At 45.6% G+C, this 20,430-nt stretch overlaps 1 protein-coding gene across 1 annotated transcript in view; it reads left to right on the top strand.

The window, feature by feature from the left end:
* Positions 1-20,430, top strand: part of LOC126483629 (uncharacterized) — a 111,747-nt gene that overhangs the window by 84,481 nt on the left and 6,836 nt on the right. The window contains exons 6-8 of the mRNA XM_050106713.1: positions 5,657-6,051; positions 8,794-9,013; positions 15,307-16,958. Coding sequence (XP_049962670.1) covers positions 5,657-6,051; positions 8,794-9,013; positions 15,307-16,958 — 2,267 coding nt within the window. The remainder of the gene's footprint in view (positions 1-5,656; positions 6,052-8,793; positions 9,014-15,306; positions 16,959-20,430) is intronic.

Genomic DNA, 20,430 nt, shown 5'->3' on the forward strand with positions numbered 1-20,430 from the left:
GCGATGGACTTCCGCTTGACGTTCGGGCGATGGGCCCCTGGAGGACAGGTCGCGGAGCACCACGTAGTAATAGTCAAGTGTATCTCGGAACCATTTCGCTTTTTCCTTGCCATACGTTATGAGAGCTCTTCGTATCGCCGGTTTTGCACACTGCAGCCACCACGAAAGAACCGTACGGTGCAGCAGCAGACGGCGAGTGCAAGTCTGCCATGTTTCTTCGATCCGCTGGCGACATTCGAGATCCACCAATAAGGAGGAATTAAGTTTCCAGGAACTACGACTCCGCCAGACCCGCTGCCGTGGGAGGGTTAACGTGCATAAATACGCAAGGTGATCCGTAAAAGCTGTGGGCCAACGTTCAGCAGCCAACACGTGATCTCTTAATCCGTCAGAAACATAAATCCGATCCAGACTGCTCGCCGAGTGGCTAGTAAAATACGTGTAGCCCTCTCGCTGCCCATGGATCTTTTCCCACGTGTCCATAAGGGCCATGTCCCGGCAGATCGTGTTCAATGCGTGGCAGGAGCTGAAATTAGGAGTTTTATCCTTCGGTGTGAGTACACAGTTAAAATCCCCCCCTACCAAGATGTGGTCATACCTCCCATGGAAGAGGGGGGCAATCTCCTCCGAGTAGAATCGTGCACGCGCCTGTAGATTGTCAGATCCGGAGGGTGCATAGATGTTGACGATACGAATGCCGTTCACGGTCATAGCCAAACCCCGAGCCGAAGGAAGGTAATCGAGGTCACACATCGGAATCCCTTCCCGGACTAGTATCGCTGTGCCACGTCCTCCATCTAGAGTGGGCGCTAGATAAGTGTTGTATCCATGCACGTCGGGAAAAGCAGCATTGAAGGTTTCCTGCACCTGCAGAATATCAACGTCTGTGGCGTAAATCATGTCCCGGAGAAGCTGCATCTTTGCAAGCGAACGTGCGGTGTTAATGTTCACTGTGCCCACCTTATATGCTTGGTTCGTTGTCGTTGTCATGCTCGTGTCATGTCATTGAGAACTCCAAGGGCTTTAGTCCACTATTCGTGCTCAGAGGGGTGCCCGCCAACGGGCTGCCCTCCTTCGTTGTCGTTCCGTGGTGTGCATCCTGTAAGTGAGTGGTCTTCGACTGGTTCCGCCCAGTCGCACTGGTCATCCATCCGAGAAACGTCCTCTGATGTATTTCGACGTGGCTGCCGGGACATTGGTGTCCCTGACTCCTTCGTCGGCAGCGCTGGGTCAGTCGGTGTCAATGAAGAGGGACCATCTAAAAGGCAGGACATCCGGTCACCATTGGACGGAATCCTGTCAGCGTCCTCTGAAGACACGTGTTCTGTGTCAGACAGTTCTTCGGCTAGGATACCTTCCGTGTCCCCTAGGCTAGGGGGGGACGTGTCACCCGAACTATGGCGACGCTTTTTGCGACGCTTCGGCGATCGCTGTTTGCGTGCCCTGCCCTCTGCTGCCTCACTGTGTTCGTCGGTCGTTCGTTGGTCCGTTGCCGGCGCCACTGTCTGGACCTCCACTTCCACGTCTCTTGCTACATGTGAGTTTTCGGAAGGTTCCTCCCTCAACTGTCGTGACATGGGTGCAGGGACATTCTCCGAGTCACCTCCATGCTCCCGTAACTCGGTCTGCTCTTGCATAAACACGTCCTTGTCACGCTCCGAACTTGGCAACACTTCCCGGCGGGCCACCGACACGTACGTCATCGGCAGTTGCGTGGGAACTTCTCGCTGTGACGCTTCTCCACGTGGCAGTTGCACGACGCGGCGTTGTATGCACTCCGAGCGGATATGCCCTTCTCCACCACAGCCAGAACAGGTGCGTGGCTGGCCATCGTAGATCACAATAGCTCGACATCCGCCAATGTATAAATAAGACGGGATATGTTTAGTAAGGACGATCCGCACCTGTCGCACGCCGTTTAGCACAGGATAAGTATTAAAACTAGCGCAGTGTTCAGGCGTATGACTAACTACCGTTCCATATGGTCGCAGCGATTCAGTAACCATCGATTCTGGCACCTCAAACGGCAATTCAAAGATCCGAATGACCCTCACACCCAATCCTGAAGGAGCTACTGTTTCATCGCTGATATGGCCATCAGAGTGTCGAAAATTAAATCCTCTTTGAGCAGCGGAGAGAGTTCTTTCACACGCAGTTTCATCGGTCATCTTTACGTACATTGTACTGCTTACAATGGACAGGTGTATTCCAATTATGTCTGCAGCAGGTAAACGAACTTCTTCCCTCAAAAAACGCTCTATTTCGAAAGCTTTGGGTCTGGCAAATTCGTTGTCGAACGTAAATTGGAGCGTAGTCTTTCGAAAATTGTGTGCCATGGCGATCGAGTCAGACAACAACACTCGCGAGTACCGGCGGTGTAAACACTTTCTCGTTCACGCGCGCCCGCGGCCGGGACAGCAGGTCCGTGCCGCGCCACTGCCTAAAGCAGACTGACCTAGACCACGGGTCACCGAATAACTACTTGCAACCCACATCCTTTTGATCCTGCTTACTGTATCTGTACCTTGGTTTACAGTTTCTACCCTTACACTTCCCTCCATTTTCAGATAGATCATTCCTTTGTCCCACAGCTCGATGTGCGTGTCCTATCAAGTTCGTTTGGTTAAAGCGTCCCATAAACTTCTTCTTTTCCCAGTTTGATCCATTGCCTCTTCAGTCGTTATTCAATCTACTAATCTTGATCATTCTTCTGTAGCAGCACATTTCAAAAGCTTCTATTTTCGTCTAGTATGTTCTTTTTATAGTCCATTTTCCACTTTCGATTAAGACTACCTTCTCAAAAGACTTCCCGGCATTTCAACTTATATTACTTTTTAACGAATTCTTCTTTCTCAGATATGCTTTCGTTGCTATAGCCTTTCTGCATTTTGTATCCTCTCTGCTTCGGCCGTCATTAGTTAAATGGTCACCCAAACATAAAAACTCATCTATGTCCTGTAGTGTAGCATTTTCTAATTCCCTCGGCACCGGGTGCACGTTTTGCCGCATTATGGAAATTTCTTATGTAGTCAATTACAGAAACTGCTCCATGTGCCAAAAACTGTAAATGAAGGGTAATTTCTGAATGATTTGATCAAAAACAACATGTATGATTTACAGCAAACCTTTAATCAGTGCAGCCACCTATTACTGTGACTGTACAGGGAACTCACAATAAAGATTACGTGACTACAGAAGAAAGTTTCCGAAAACTTCAGTAGTATTTTTTCCAGGAAACTCGTGTGCCTCTCACAGTAGACGGCTCATAATGATGTATGACCCAATAAGATCTGGGCTTCGGTTCTACAGCTACGCTCTCAGCTACAGCAAAATTATATCCATAATGCCCCATCAAATGTCAGAGGGTATGGAGATAAGGCCGTGACATAATGATATTACGTTTTAGGACTCAATCTAGTTAATATATCCGCATAGAGTGTGTGCGTGAATGCATGACCAAAGTGTTATTACGTTGGTCTGTCTGTAAATACTACTGGATTAATGAGGCCCCATTTGCGGGTACAGTAACCAAAATACATTATTTTACAAACAATCGAGAGAGGAAAGTATGAGTTTCTGATTTGGTATTTGATTCATATGCTGTCAAGCGAGGAAAATACACATCGTGTTGTTTCAGAATTTGGAGACAACAGCTATAAATTGTCTTTTTTCTGGAATTAATAATGAGAGACTTTGTTGTTTTTTGTGGTTGGTTGCACATTCACACTCAGTTTTTAGCACTGTATTCCATTTTTGGCGCCATTCCGACGATAAAAAATGTGAAGTCTATAAGTACATTTGTCTTAAAGGACCCGTTGAGAGACCAAGTGTAGGTAAGTAAAGATATTCTTCACGTGGTGCATGAATTTTTTGTGAGAGATTTGTAAAGAGGAAGCAACACTTGCCAGATCGTAGTACCGAATGAATGCCAGAAGCACGGAAGACATACTTCAGTTTAACCATTCTGTTCTCTAAGTCTCTCATTGCTTATATTTTTGTATGACATCATTTCTTGTGAAGACGCCAAAACTGGTAGGTCTTCGAGAACCGGGGGCTTGTTTGGGAACGGAAAGACTATATCTTCGTTGCTCGGTTTGTAATGACAACAACAGAACTGACAGGTCTTCGACAACAGGTGATTTGTTTTGGATTCCAAAGATATAATCTTTATGGCTGCATTTCCATTGGCGCCGTCAGAACTGAGTTTGGGAGACCAGGACGGGAACATTGTTACCTCGTAAAAATCTGTAACCTTGCATTCTGTACTCATTTCTAGTAGATCGAAAACTATTTAAGTCATCAAATCTGAGGTCGTGGAAAGACGTTCAACACTAGAGTTGTAAGACCACAATAGGTTACAGTACAATGCTGTAACTAAGCGTTGACTTCGCTAGTTTTCCAAGTAGCTTTGGTCCCTTAAGGACATAAGTGCATTTACCTGTAGGTTAAGTGAGTCGTGTTACCTCAGAACGGTCGCTTTCTTCACGTGTGCAATCAGCTTTTTTCTAGATTCCCCTAAAACCAGTAAGTGTGAACCATTCAAGAAACTTAATGGGTTTATATAAAGAACTTGTTAATTGCGGGACATTTTTGTTCCACAAGGTTATCCACGTAACCTTAAAAGTTAGCAGTATTTACAACAAAATTAAATTGCTAACATTTAATTACGGTTTGTTTCAAAAATTGTTCATGTGTAAAGCGAAACAGAGGAATGATGCTGTAAAAATGAAGAAAACAATACAGTTTTACCATAGAGCAGTAGAAAAGGCAAAATAAAAAACGAAAATATATCAAACTTTTCTTCAGTACATCACCGAATTTAAGTGGAATATGTTCCCATTAGCCGGCCAGTGTGGCCGAGCGGTTCTAGGCGCTTCAGTCTGAAACCGCGCGACCGCTACGGTCGCAGGTTCGAATCCTGCCTCGGGTATGGATGTGTGTGATGTCCTTAGGTTAGTTAGGTTTAAGTAGTTCTAAGTTCTAGGGGACTGATGACCACAGATGGTAAGTCCCATAGTGCTCAGAGCCATTTGAACCATTTGATCTATTTGCAACAAAAGTAATTGCTTTGTTTGCTTAAAAAATATGGTTCAAATGGCTCTGAGCACTAGGGGACTTAACTGCTGTGGTAATCAGTCCCCTAGAACTTAGAACTACTTAAAACTAACTAACCTAAGGACATCACACACATCCATGCCCGAGGCAGGATTCGAACCTGCGACCGTAGCGGTCATGCGGCTCCAGACTGTAGCGCCTAGAACCGCGCGGCCACTCCGGCCGGCCTTTGTTTGCTTACATTAAAGCTTAGAAGTTAGTGGATCAAGTAGTTTCTGTTATTAATACACTGCCATTTATAATCTGTAAGGATATAAAATACACGCTGGCCTAACAGTGAATGGCGTGCCTTTCTAATTATGTGCAAAACAACCAACAAAAAAAAAAAAGCTACCGGTAATCCTACCACTTAGTACGTCATTTACGTAGTGCATCAAAATATCGAACCATACTTCTGGTAGATAGCAACTCTATTCAATACTCATGGAAATAGAAACTTCTGAAATCGCCCAAAAATCTATTTTAGTTTGGTTGTTTCTGGTTCATAAAACAGCATCGGCCTTATTGCTTGGAGTGAGATGCGTTGTTTTATTTTTCGCAGGGAATCGGCTACAACTTCAACTTTAAGTTGTCGTACAAGGTGCTGCGCGAGGAGGAAGCGCGGGTGCGTTACGGCAACCTGTCGGCAGCTTCCAACAGCAGCGGCAGCGGCGGCGCCAGCGGCAGCGGCGGCGGCTTGCCGGCGTGGCGCGGCGACCTGGTGCCCGGCTCGTACTGCGACCGCGTGCTGGAGCGCTGCGACGCGCGCGCCTGCCGCGTGCAGTCGCCCAACTACCCGGGCGTGTACCCGCGCAACGCCACCTGCTACTACCGCGTGGAGCAGCGGCCCGTGCCCAGCGGCCGGCACGCGCTCATCGCCGTCAGCCAGCGCCACTCGCACAAGGTGCACATCAAGGACCAGGTCGCCGAGTACGACCGCACGCAGCGCGTGCTCAGGTACGCTCGCTGCCGTTTCAGAAAACGCACTACCGTTCCTGCTGAATTGTCATCTATAGTTTTACATCGCCACCCACCGTACTATGGTGCCACAGCTTACCAGAATCACCCTCACTCCTCCTGCAACACAACCCTCCTTTCCCGTTCATGGATGGTCCAATGGAAGAGATGCTATCAGTGTCATTCCACATACGCTCAAGTTCAACGAATTTTGTCACAGTGGATATTACGACAAAAATAAGGTGGAGTTAATAGTATTACTTGGAATGTTGGTTCTAGATATGCTTAGATTAGTCTTTCCTCGATGCACAGTGCCTTTCTTAGTGCATCTCCCACAGCAGTTCGTTGATTTACATACAGTCTGGCGTTCTACATTAAAGTATAATTTTTGAGATGATTCATTGTATCTATGCTACAGTTTATATACACGTTCAAAAAAAAGGCCACACTTGGTGATCGGCATGCAATTTCTCATCTCAGTTCAAGAGAAAAGTGTATCTGGCAAAACCTAATCTTCCCAGTAGCTTTAATACAAATGCGATTTAAAAAACGGAGCGCTAGCAACTCTGTAACTCCACGCAGGGTGGCCGAAAACAGTGGCATGAACTCTGCGCTATGCCAGAGCTGATTCAGTTGCTTAGCGAGTCGAGGCAACCCCATGAAGGACGGAAACGATGACTCCTTGATGGTGGAATCGCCTTCGCGCGAACATTTTCAATAAATGCATTCGAATATTTCCAATTTACATCTTCACAATGCGGTAACTTTTGTATTTCTTTTCTGTTACTGTTGCCTTTATTTGGACATTAAGACATAACAAGAACTTCTTGCAGACGTAAACGACAACTTCATTTCGTCCGTGACACAAATAAAGCCTACCGAAAATATTAATGTATACAATAACGTCGTCTGTATCCAATGAGGTGAAAAAAAACACAATAGGTAGGCTACACTAGACTGCACTTTATGATACGCACAATAATGCCATTTTGTACATTAGACGTCCATACTTACCTTCAAAGAGCTTGAACGTAAATATACGAGGAAAATTCACTTTTGAGAATATGTTCAAAGCGACCACCATGTATCTGTAAACGCTTCGCCACTCGGTGCTCCTTACTTTTCTCGACCGTACGCAACACACCTTAATTCACCGTCGCTGAAGTAGCATGCAAGCGAGCTATTTAATCATGCACGTCTATGGGTAGAATACTATGAACTTCTTACTTCAAGTGTCTACGCAAATAGAAGTGTACTGGATTAAATTCCGTGAAACATGGAGGCAAGAAATTTCGACCTCCACGACCAGTTCATTTCCATGGAAACGCTTCATTTCAATAGTTACATTCATTAGTTCAATAGTTACATTCATTCCGATGCGTGGCGGTGCACCATCACGCTGAAACCATAGCTGCCACTGAGCAACAAGTGGAATGTTTTCTAATGCGTCAGGCAAAATATTGCAAAAAAATGTTCAATACTGTGTGAAATCTTTTGGGGCTTAACTGCAAAGGTCATCAGTCCCTAAGCTTACACACTACTTAACCTAAATTATCCTAAACCCAAACACACACACCCATGCCCGAGAGAGGACTCGAACCTCCTCCGGGACCAGCCGCACAGTCCATGACTGCAGCGCCCTAGACCGCTCGGCTAATCCCGCGCGGCTAAATATATTGCAAAGATACGTAAGACGAAAGGGCTCATTCAACTTGCACGACAATAGGTAAGGTCCCAAAAGCAATCCTCTCACGAATCTAGCCCACAGGTTTATGCCAAAGCGTACCTAAAAGCCACGTACGCTGCTTGTGTTCCGTTCAATAACGGCTCTTGTGCACGTAAAAACACCTTCACAATGAAGCAACATTGGTGAGTCCATATCGCATTATTTATAATCAGTCAGTTATCTTCCACTTGTTGCAAAAGCCTACGCTCTTCAGGGTCACGCCTTCTGGAGTAAACGAGGGTTTCTACGCTCCACACTGTTGTCGTGGAAGTCGGTACGTTTCCAGCCTCGTCTAAGGTAACGAATAATTTCAGGCCCATTAACAGAATCGATCCGCCATTCGACGATTTCACTTATGCTGCAGACGAGGCGACAATGAGCCAGGCCTTTGTTCCTATTACTTCGGCGGTCGATAGTTGTGTTGCATTATTGAACATGGATTTCATTCACAAATTTTGTTCTTCTAGGGACCCTCTTCACCAGCTCCGAGTTTTTCGATACTGTATTATTGCGCCCTATACGTCAGTTCTAGAGGAGCACGCCCGCATCTCGTGGTCGTGCGGTAGCGTTCTCGCTTCCCACGCCCGGGTTCCCGGGTTCGATTCCCGGCGGGGTCAGGGATTTTCTCTGCCTCGTGATGGTTGGGTGTTTTGTGCTGTCCTTAGGTTAGTTAGGTTTAAGTAGTTCTAAGTTCTAGGGGACTGATGACCATAGCTGTTAAGTCCCATAGTGCTCAGAGCCATTTTTTAGAGGAGCACGAAAGCCTTGAAAATATCCAGTTGAGCTCTACACAGTACGTCAGAGGTTAGAGGCAACATGGGAGACGTACAGGGTCTCTTCATATCGGCCCACGAGAAATGAACACGTGGCTGACGGCTGCTGTGACACACTTCCCACATCTTGTGAACGAGTGTTTCAGTCTTAGCAAACTGTTCAGCAGCAATGAATGACACTCCCGATACACACTTTCTTCTATAACTCACCTGGTGTAACGGTAACCCTGGTGTACATTACAGGGTGTGGGAGCAGTGTAACGTGGTGCAGGACTACCTGACGATTTACGACGGCTCGTCGACGACGGATCCGGTGCTGGTGCGGCTGTGCGGCGGCGACGCGGTGCCCGACATCGTCAGCAGCGGGCCCAACATGCTGCTCGAGTTCCACACCTCGCCCTATGACAACCCCTTCCACCCCGTGCCGCTCAGCTACCTGCCGGGCTTCGAACTGCAAGTTGAGGCAAGTTTCACTGCTATTAGCTGTGGCTATCGTTACAAAAGTAAAGAGGAACCAGTACGTCTTTTATAATTTGAGGAAACCCGTGGACAACGTTCTAGATAACTGCCGACATTTTTTCAGTTGAACACCCCCTCATTTCTAAGGCACAACAAATCCATCTTCGTTTGCGAGACGGTGTAAGTTGTCTGCGGTGGTTCTTATCTTTCTGAATACTCCTTTTTTTGTTTCCTGAGTTGTCTTACCCGGGCACCAAATGTTTAAATTACAATGCATAGCGATATCTAGTTTCATTAGTGCCTATGAGGAAACGGGGAATTGTTACTTGAGCATTCATTACGCCGAGGAACCTCGAGCTTCACATCACTTTTATTGTTCAACTACCTGAAGAAGGTTATTTCTCTCTATTGACAAAAAGTACGAAGCGAATGCAGTAACAGTTGCCATAGTTGGTACCATGGCCGCTCAGTCCTGGTCACAGTGTGACTTTGAATGGTGCTTTGGGCAATATTGGCGGCAGTATTTATTGCCATTCGTGCTGCCGTCTCATAACTTCGGGGTAACTTTATGTGTCGTTGTCGATCCAGTTGCTGCTGACTGTTCCAGTTTCAATCACCAAAACCGAACAGCGCGAGATCCTAATAAGGGCTATCGGATTTCCCAGCTCTCTGCAACTGGCCATATCTCACTGCCTGCAGATATTGTTGTCTGCTGTGGTAACTTCAGAAATTCGCTCTGTCGTTAGTGAAGCTACAAGGGTTGTCCAGAAAGTATGTTCCGATGGGGCGCTAAATGGAAACCACAGTGACAATCAAAAACATTTTATTTTCAAGAGTTAGCTACAATTTCTAGATATTTCTCTACATTGTCGCCGTTCCGACTTAGACATTTGTCGGGGTGTTATACCAAATTTCCAACACCATCGTCATAAAACGCCGCTGCCTGTGCTTTCCGATGATTCTCTACGCTTGTCTATTGCGCGTAGCCTGCGCCACAAGTGTTGTCTTCGTATCCAGTATGTCATGTGAACAGAGATGATACTCAGGACGAGCCAATTTGGACTGTGTTGTGGGTGATCGAATACTTCTCATCGAAAAAGCTGCAGGAGCGTCTTCCTAACCCTGCAGAGTGCGACTGAGAATTACGTGAAGAAGGAAGTGCGTGGCAGTTGTGTTAGGTGGGCTGCATTCATTAAGGCGAAGCCTCTCAGCGGGCCCCCCTACTTGGTGGGAGACATCGTTGTTCTAGGCACCTTTACTCGCTCACAGTGCGCTCACAACTGAAAAGAGCGTCCTGATGCGTCGACGGTCATACTACAGACACCACCCAACACATATGTGCAAAGATTCATGGGGTTTTCATTGTGGTGTCCATTTCGTGGCTGAACGGAGCTTACTTTCTGGACAAGACTCGTATTACGAACGAAATCAGTTGGAAGACGATAGTCATTGCTTCTCCTGTCATGATTTATAAGACCAATGGAAAAAAATGAACAGGAGAACTGTTTCAAGTCATCTTTCTGAACTCTTTATTCCTACTGGTGATTTTATTGGCTGATAAAAAGTCTGATACAATTTTCTAACTTAGCGAACTTGAGAAAATTCCTATGCATATATGTTCACACACTGTGATATTACACAAATTGAAAATATGTTTTATTGTAATTGAGATTCATGTAACTAACTGTTCACAAATGTCTAGAGAGTTCGAAGCAATTTATATTTCAACTACAAGTTGTGTTCAGTTAATAATGTTTTATTGGGGACTAGTTTTGTAGAAAGTAATATTTCCAAGCCGACGAAAAATTACGTTCTAACAAAAACACCATGGTAGGAGAGATTAACAGGTCCAGTTTCAAATTCTAGGTAAGTGCTGTTACATGATTATGGATTGGACGGCGTTAGCAAAGTGATCTAAGGAAAGCTTCGTTCCCCACTAATTTAGGGTTAATTAAATAAATATGCCGACTCCTGAACAGTGTTCACATATACTACCAAGATGTTTTAATTTCAATGTATTTATACGTATATTTGATATCGCACATCCCACCAAAACTAATCGTCAATAAAGCGTTTTTCACTAAGAGCTGTACGAATTCGTTCAAATTTATTAGAGCTGAGGATCACATTTTGCAAAAAAGAGGAAAGTGTTCTTTCTTCTATAACGTTGACAGCATTTGAAAACCCCTTGGTGGCTTGTTGTTTCTTACACGCAGACAACGCACCTAGTGTTCATGAAAGATCAAAACCTCTACAAACAACTAGAGTGGGAAAAAGTGGCAATCTTTGTCCCTGCAAAGAGTTGAAAAGAGATAGATTGTATTCCCATCCACCCTCGTAATACCATTGACGATTAGCCATACTGAAAGGGCATTATCTCATAACTCGGCAACTACTAGTTAGTAGCTGAGTTCAAAAATGAATGGTTAGAGGCTGACGTGGGTTCGGTGCCGAGGGTACTGGATGTGGAACAGTAACTTCACAGGTGAGGGCGAAGCGTGAGTAGGGTTAACACTTACTGTGCAGGACATAGCATTCTTCGGGGAACCACAATGACGCAACAGTTTTCTTGTATCTTTGTGTTATTGATGTGATGAAGTTGACATCGAGAGGCACAATAAGTAAAACTGGAAATAAAATAATTTCCGTCCAAACGAATAATCTGTGTGTAAGAATTGAAAAAGTGGATTTTCCTGGTGTTGAATGAAGTAATCATCGGTTATGGACGTTTGTGAAAGTCACTGTTTTTACATACATTTTCTACACTTTTGCATTGCTGTTGTCCGGTATTTACGCTTTATTGGCTATGTAAACATGTCACGACGAACATCTGAGCTAAAAGTTTCAAAGGACTCAGTCTGAAACACTATTGATTCATTTAATTTCAATTTGATGTAAAGGCTCCACATACATTAGCTCTAATGTGCCCAGTGTATTGAAGATGTTTGCACTAATGGTAACCCCGGGAACTGAAAACCTATGGAATCAATTCAAAGGGAGCTACATTATTTGGAAACTGTAGTTTACATTACCAAAGAAATGCTTTTCTTTGTGAAGAAGTATGTATTTTCAATTGCCTCTCTGTTGTATGTCTAGTATCTGACGTATGTGCAACCGTCATGTGCATTTTCTCATTTCACGATCGATTGGATTTTTCTTTCCGAATTCCCCGCTTGTATTGTCAGTCCTCTCAACAAATTATATGAGAATAACTACATCTACAATGCAATCGGCACTTGCCACAGTAAGAGATGTCTAAAAAAACAGTTTATGCAATATTCTTCTTCGTAAACTTCGTCTTGGTGTAATCTTCCTCTGTCTGCATAGTATGAAAAGCAAAGGCGAAGCCAGCTTCGGTTGCTAAACGTGGTTTCTTCGCAAACATTAACGTTAGTCTGATGGTCAATATTGTCCATCAGCAACGTCAGCTGTCTTCTTGAAGTGTAAGTCATGAGGACAGCCGTTACCGGAAACACTGTGCACTGTGGTTAACGTCGTAATGGCATTTCAGATTACTAGCCACGAACTGTTACAGTGTCATTTGACACTAGACAAGCTGGTATACACCTTCTCGCCACAAAAGGAAATTCCTCTTTCCACTCTTCATTACACTGTTCTCTTCTTTACACATATTTGATTCTTAGGGAACATGAAATTATCAGGAAACCAGGAAAAATAATTTTCACTACACGAAGCTTGGGACCATACTCAAACAAAAAAGTCTGAATGGATGTTCTGACATTTTACTGTATAGAATCTTTATGCTGTTACACAATTACGATTTCGGCCTTTGGCTGTTTTCAAGAACCACAATGTTAAGCACCATCATACTACTATAAACGAAGTAATCGTCGAAATATAAGTTCTATATCTGTCAGACCCTTTGTGAATATATTTTCATTTATATGCTGTGAAATCTTTATTATATAATTATGTTAAATATATTTCGACGATGAATTCGTTTAACAGAAGTCTGATCATGCTTAACACTGTGGTACTTGAAAACGGGCAAAGGCCAAAATCATGATTATACAATAGAGAAACAATCTATACAGTCAAATGGCGGTACTTCAGTGTAAACAATAACAGTTTCCCTTAAACAGTATTACTAAGTGAAGAAGAACTATCACATAAGAGTCAAGTGTGCGTCTTCAGCCATGACGTTATTTATGAATGCTGAAATCAATTTTTGTGCCCACTGTAGACTGTCAGAAAGATAGATAAGCTTTACTATATTTTGTATTATAGTACTGGACAGCTGTGGGGTTTGCTATTTTCAAATGAAATTGCTACGGCAAAATACGTTTCGTTGTACGTCTCACTGCCAACGGAGGGAATAAAAAACGTTTTCAGTATTCAGCAACAAAAAAAAGAAATAAAGAAAAAATAAAATAAAGAACCGTCACATTACTCGCTACGAAACTGAGTGAGTGACTGCATACTGTCAAGGCTACAAGAAAGTTACAACAGCACTGCCAAATCGACAAGAGCCGCCTTTCACAGTGGCAAGTTCCCAATGAATGGTATGTGTAGTTTTTCTCATATAATATGTTGATAGGATTGACTACACATGAAGGATATTCAGAGAGTAAGATCCGATGGATCGCGAAATGGAAACCACAGGAACAACCAAACATCCAGAATGAGATTTTCACTCTGCAGCGGAGTGTGCGCTGATATGAAACATCCTGGCAGAGTAAAACTGTGTGCCCGACCGAGACTCGAACTCGGGACCTTTGCTGTTCGCGGGCAAGTGCTCTACCATCCGAGCTACCGAAACACGACTCACGCCCGGTCCTCACAGCTCTACTTCTGCCAGTATCTCGTCTCCTACCTTCCAAACTTTACAGAAGCTCTCCTGCGAACCTTGCAGAACTAGCACTCCTGAAAGAAAGGATACTGCGGAGACATGGCTTAGCCACAGCCTGGGGGATGTTTCCAGAATGAGATTTTTACTCTGCAGCGGAGTGTGGGCTGATATGAAACATCCTGACAGATTAAAACTGTGTGCCCGACCGAGACTCGAACTCGGGATCTCTGCCTTTCGCGGGCAAGTGCTCTACCATCTGAGCTACCGAAACCCGACTCACGCCCAGTCCTCACAGCTCTACTTCTGCCAGTATCTCGTCTCTGCAAGGTTCGGAGGAGAGCTTCTGTAAAGTTTGGAAGGTAGGAGACGAGATACTGGCAGAAGTAGAGCTGTGAGGACCGGGCGTGAGTCGTGTTTCGGTAGCTCAGATGGTAGAGCACTTGCCCGCGAAAGGTAAAGGTCTCGAGTTTTAATCCGCCAAGAAGTTTCACAACCAAACATGTTTTATTTGTAACAGTTACCTACATCTTCCAGCTATATCTTTACACATCGCCGCTCCGACTGGGGCATTTGTCGTAGCATTGTACCAAAGTTTCAATAACCTCGTTATAGAAGGCAGCCGCTTGTATTTTCTGCCAATTCCCTACATTGACTGCAGTTTGTTATCTGCGCCAACGATTCATGTGAGCAGAGAAGAAAATTGGACCGAGCCAAGTCCGGAATGTATGGTGGATGATGAAACACTTTCCATCGTAAACGCTGCAGGAACGTTCTCATTGCACCTGCATGATGCGGCCGAGACCTGTAATAAGGAAGAAAATGCATACAATATCAAAATCTTGTACATGGCTGCACATTCATAGACCGTGAATAGTTACAACTGAAAGAAAATTAGCCCTCGCCCACAATTTTTAACAAATTAACCTGGTTTCGACACTGCTAGGAGTGTCTTCCTCAGAATTTAAATCAAAGAATGGTCTATATATATATATATATATATATATATATATATATATATATATATATGTTATAGAATATAGACCATTCTGTGACTTAAATCAAAGAATGGTCTATATACATATGTTATAGAATGTAGACCATTCTTTGATTTAAATTCTGAGGCAGACACTCCTAGCAGTGTCGAAAGCAGTTTAATATGTTAAAAATAGTGACCGAGGGCTAATTTTCTTTCAGTTGCATGCAATATACTTGTATGGACTGCATGAAATCAAGCGAAGTCTCTGCCGGCAATGATACCTGGTGGGACAGACTATTTTGTAAGTATCTATAAGTGATCACTGTGCGCTCAGAACTGAAAAGAGTGGCGTGAAGCGATCGGCTGGTGTAGTAGAGACAATTTCCAACACAGTTATGCAAAGCTTCAGCGGATGTTCATTGTGGTTCCCATTTCGCGACCGCTCGGATCTTACTTTTCGGATAGCCCTCGTGCATGCGTAGGAGATCGCTGATTTTCACCTGTTCCGCAGGTGGTGTTTGTGGACGCCCGGTCGCATAGCTACGTGCGCGACCGAAGACACTGCGAGTTCCTGCTGACGAGCTTCGACGCGCCGTGGGGCGAGGTGGAGAGCCCGCAGCACTCGCTGCCGCCCAACACGACGTGCCGCTACCACTTCCAGGGCCGGCGCCACGAGACGGTGTGGCTGTCGTTCCTTAAGTTCCACCGCGCCGACTGGGACACGGGGGCGGCGGTGGCGGGCTGCGTGCGCCTGTGGGACGGCCGGCTCGACCCGGTGACCAACAGCAGCGGCGGGGGCGGCGCGGGGGCGGTGCAGCTGCTGGGCGAGTTCTGCAAGGAGGAGGCGCCGCGCCTCTGCGACCACAGCCTGCTCAGCAACAGCACGCGCCACACGCGGCCCTGCGCGCTGCCCGAGAGCTACGTGTCGTCGGGCCCGGAGCTGACGCTCGACACGTTCCAGGCGAGCCCGCTCTTCCCGCTGTCGTTCCTGCTGCGCTACGAGTTCGTCGACACGTCGCTGGAGGGCGCGCCCGCCGCCGGCGCCGAGGCCGGCCCCTGCGACCGCGTCTTCCGCTCGTCGCCGCTGTCGCCGCGCGCCGGCCGCTTCCAGTCGCCGGGCAGCGTCTTCCTGTACGGCCGCGGCGGCGCGCACAACCTCAGCTGCGTGCTGCGCTTCGAGGCGGCGCCGGGCGAGCGCGTGCGCCTCACGCTGGCGCGCGCCAGGTTCGGTGGCCGGCCGTGCCAGACGCGCCGCGACGCCGACACCGACCGCTGGTCGTGCGCCGTCCCGCCCAAACTGCCGCTCAAGAAATTTCCCAGGAGGAAGCGCGTCGGCGTGGCGGAGCTCTCCCTGTCGGAGTACCCCTGGACGGGCGTAAAGATACAGAGAGATTGCTTTTGCTCTCCAGTGCTCGAACCGGTCGTGATCGACACACTGACCGCATCAACCGTAGAGGTCAACTTCACCGTAACGTTCATGAACATCACACAGGACTTCAAAGACTTCTTCTTCGACGGAGAGTACGAATTCATCTCCAGCTCCGACGCCAGCACACCTGCCTGCGGACAGTCCAAGGAAAACGTCGTACTTCGCGGCTCCAGTGGCGAAATACTCTTGGGCGGCGCGGCTGTCAAACCTCCCACCACTTCCGAACTGCCTAAGCTGAAGGTGGAGGAGGGTGTCCAGAGCGACTCGAACGACGTCCTGCCATCGCGGTGCATACACCTCCCGTGGCTCATACAACCGGAGGACGCGCTCAATAACTACCTGTACGTAAAGATCGCAGGCTGGGAGATCACTGGTGACAGACGCGACTGTCCGACGCCGAACCGCATACTCGTGCACTCTGGAGACGGTCACCGGCCCTCGGTAGTGGTGTGTCCCGCCAGTGCTGGCGCTGCAGCAGACAACGAGGTGTCCGGAGGGGGCGTTGTGGACGTGTTTTCGGACGGCTGGGACCACCGCAGTCCAGTGCAGCCGGCAGATATCCTTCCTGCGCTGCGGTCGCCACACGCGCGCAGTCTGGTGGTCGAGTTCCTGGAGAGGCGGCCCGGCACCAGCTATGCAGTCACGTGGATGGAGGTGTCACGGCGACCTCTGCTCTCGGCATCCAGCTACCTGCTCACTGCCTCCTCTGCAGCGCCTTCGGAATGCTTATATCGGTAATATACCACAAACTATTCTACGGAAAACTTAGGGCGGAATAATGACAAAGTTACGAAACAACGTACACACATTCGCACATTCACTCAAGCAGCTCAACCATCACATGACCGCAGTTTGTAACTGCTGAATCCAGCCAGAGACAGTGGTCGTGTGTGTATGAGTTGTGTTTGAGTGACTGTGTGCGTGTGTGTGTGTGTGTGTGTGTGTGTGTGTGTGTGTGTGTTGTCTAATTCAGAAGAACGTCTTTTGGCCGAATGTTACTTGTATAGCAGTCTTTCTGTTGTGCCTGCCTGCGACTCAACATTTCCACTATACGGTGACTAGCGATGTCCTTCTCGTAATACTGTCACAAACTATTCTATACATCTTATTCTAATTCCGTCACAGTTCCGTGTCATTATGCTGGGGACGGCTTCGAACAACCAAGTTCATTTTCAAGCCAGGCCTATTAAAGTGAAAATACAAAAAAATTATGACAAAACAAAAATAAACTAGGAAACATAGTTTTTTTTTTAAAAATTTCAATAGTTGTCCACTGAACTGTAACATATGTAGCTGCACAGATAGTGCTTGGTTATGCGACAGTCGATTGACACAGGGGTAATACACACATGATACATAGTCACATATAACGTCAGGCCAATTTGACAGTGTAAATGTATTCATGAAGAATGCTGAACTAGATAAAGTATTGGCGCTAGATTCATTTCCAGAGGAAAACAGCTGATGTCACTAGTGTCTCGTTCAGCACCCATGCGCGCGCTTACAGCCAGCGGTGAATCGCATCTCAAATCCAAACTGTCAACGCTCATATTTATATAGCACAAACCTTGCATGAAAAATAACGTATGGCAATGTTTGCTCCATTATCAAAACTTACATACTCAAAATATGTAAAAAATATGTACTGCTACATTCGTATTAACGAATCTACACCAACACAATTCTAATGACAGCTTTCAGTGACATTTGCTTGTCACTAACATTTAATACGTTAAATTCGGAGTACTGCTGCGTAGTGTAGGATCCCTACCAGATAAGATCAACGGAACACATCGACATTGTTCAAAGAAGGGAAGCACGTTTTGTATTATCGAGAAATAGGGGAGAAGGAGTAACGGATGTGATACACGATTTAGGGTGGACATAATTAAAACAAAGACGTTTTTCATTGAAGCGGAGTCTTCTCACAAAATTTATATCACCAGCATTCTCCTCCGATTTCGTTGGCGTCGACATACAGAGGGCAGAAACGATCATCGTAATAAAATAAGGAAAAATCGGAGCTCCCTGTTCGAGTGTAATAACAGAGAATTTGAGTGAAGATGGTTCGATGACTCCACTGCCAGGCACTTAGGTGTGATTTCCAGAGTGGCGATGTAGATGCAGATGTAGAAAAGAAGTTTGACATACGTGTCCCTCATGAAAAAGTAACATAGGTCTAATGAAATAATTATCCGGTGTGTTCTAACGACACATACTTAACAGGTCAGAGCATACCTTCAAAAGTCGACCTGCGTCCAAGTTCCTCGACATACAGTTAACAGAGGACATGCTCAAATCGTCTTGAGTACTGAGTAAGACATAACAGATGCAGTGTCGTAAACATTGTCGTAAACCGTAGGCTAAAAGCACCAATGAGCTACGTTGTCAAATGAAAAAGTACATTCAACTTGTACTCACGTTATCCTAATCTGCCTACTTAGGGCTGTGTGACACGTAAATTAACCTGTAACATAGTCCATGAATAATAAATACAAAAATCAGTCAAAAAATATTGAAATGAAACTACATATCGTGGCAGAGAAATCTGTCATATTCCTCCGAATTGGTCACTTGCCATAGACAAGGGATGTGCAGAAAGTGCCTCCTCAACGTTGTGTATAACTGTCAGAACCATAATCCACAGGTCTAGGGTTCAGTCTTCTGTTTGCCTTAGCACTTTCTCTATCATTTTGTCATTTTCACTTCTGGATGACAGATAGGATAAGTCAAGTTCAAAAGGTGGAAAACTTTCAATAGGACCAGTGATGTGCTGCGTCATGCTTTTTACTGAGAGATGTATGGAGAATACTTCGTGGGATTTCCAATGTACTAACAGTCTCTGTCCAACATTTCGCACTTCAGTTGTTGCTTACTTTGTTAACTGTCAACACTGGGGTGAGCACCACATTGGTCAACTCATCTGCTTCTGACTCGCCGTACAAAAAATTGTATTCTTGGAAAACTCTCACTGTCGCTTCTAAAAGTGATACTGACCGTGTTAGCCTTATGCAATCCATAATGACACTACAGTGGCTAAGTTCCCCAACCACACGCGCACCAACACGAACATCAGCTGTAAATATTCTAACCGCACCATGGAGCTCACAATAGAGACGCAGCTGAGTGATACTGCTGGCAGGAACATTATGTTACACTGTTACTAGCTTCTGCACATCATCCCACAACCTGCCTCCTGGCATTCCAGCCCTATAATCACAGCCCTGTAATACAACCGATGTAATGTGCAAGCCACTTATGAGGATGAGTAGAACTTTACTTTCATCCAGACAGTACATTTTCTGAAAGAAAACATAATTTTCTGAAGCTATTTGTTATAACAGCTACAGAAAACGCTGAGGAGAATCTACCGGTGTTCACCACAGTGGCTCAAAAATATATGGTTTGAAAGACACGGGGTCTTTCAATGAGACACAAGTCCACCACCTGTCGATTGAGCAAGTGTTTCTGTCAGATAGAAATATCGTCCCACGTTATTAGAGGCAGAAATTGGCGGAAGCAAGATTAATGATCAAACGGTTCAAATGGCTCTGAGCACTATGGGACTCAACATCTTAGGTCATCAGTCCCCTAGAACTCAGAACTACTTAAACTTAAATAACCTAAGGACATCGCACACATTCATGCCCGAGGCAAGATTCAAACCTGCGACCGTAGCAGATTAATGATCAAACAATTCCCGTAACTTACGTTTTGTACTGAGCCAGATCGTGAACATTATCAAAGATCGCCTAACATTTGCACTGGGAATCCCGAATCTTCTCCACAGTGGTCTTTTGGGATTACCAAGTTCATTATGTCTCTACAAAATGGGTGCTAAGTTGCTTGATAGTAACGGGTAAGTAACAATGTCCAGCTTCTCAAGCCCATCCTTACCGTTACTGATGAAAGATCGCTGCCACTGGAATCTGCGTTCTAGTCATTTTGACAATTATGCCGTATGGTCGTGATTTAAACGTCAGACATATCAAATGCATACATGTCATCGATAATACGTTCTGAACGTTCGAAAATCTCTTTACATATTTAACTTTTACCGTTAAAGCGGATGAAACTAGAGCTGTTACTTTGAAGAGACAACCAGTGGATTCGGAAAGTACTGACTGTCGAATACTAAAGCCATTTTCTGCACGTATTACGCAGTGGTCTTTCTAAATGTGTCATCAAGCCGTCCTCTGATGACTC

The sequence above is a fragment of the Schistocerca serialis genome, chromosome 1, assembly GCF_023864345.2.
Source record: "Schistocerca serialis cubense isolate TAMUIC-IGC-003099 chromosome 1, iqSchSeri2.2, whole genome shotgun sequence".
In the NCBI taxonomy this organism is placed as follows: Eukaryota; Metazoa; Arthropoda; class Insecta; order Orthoptera; family Acrididae; genus Schistocerca; species Schistocerca serialis.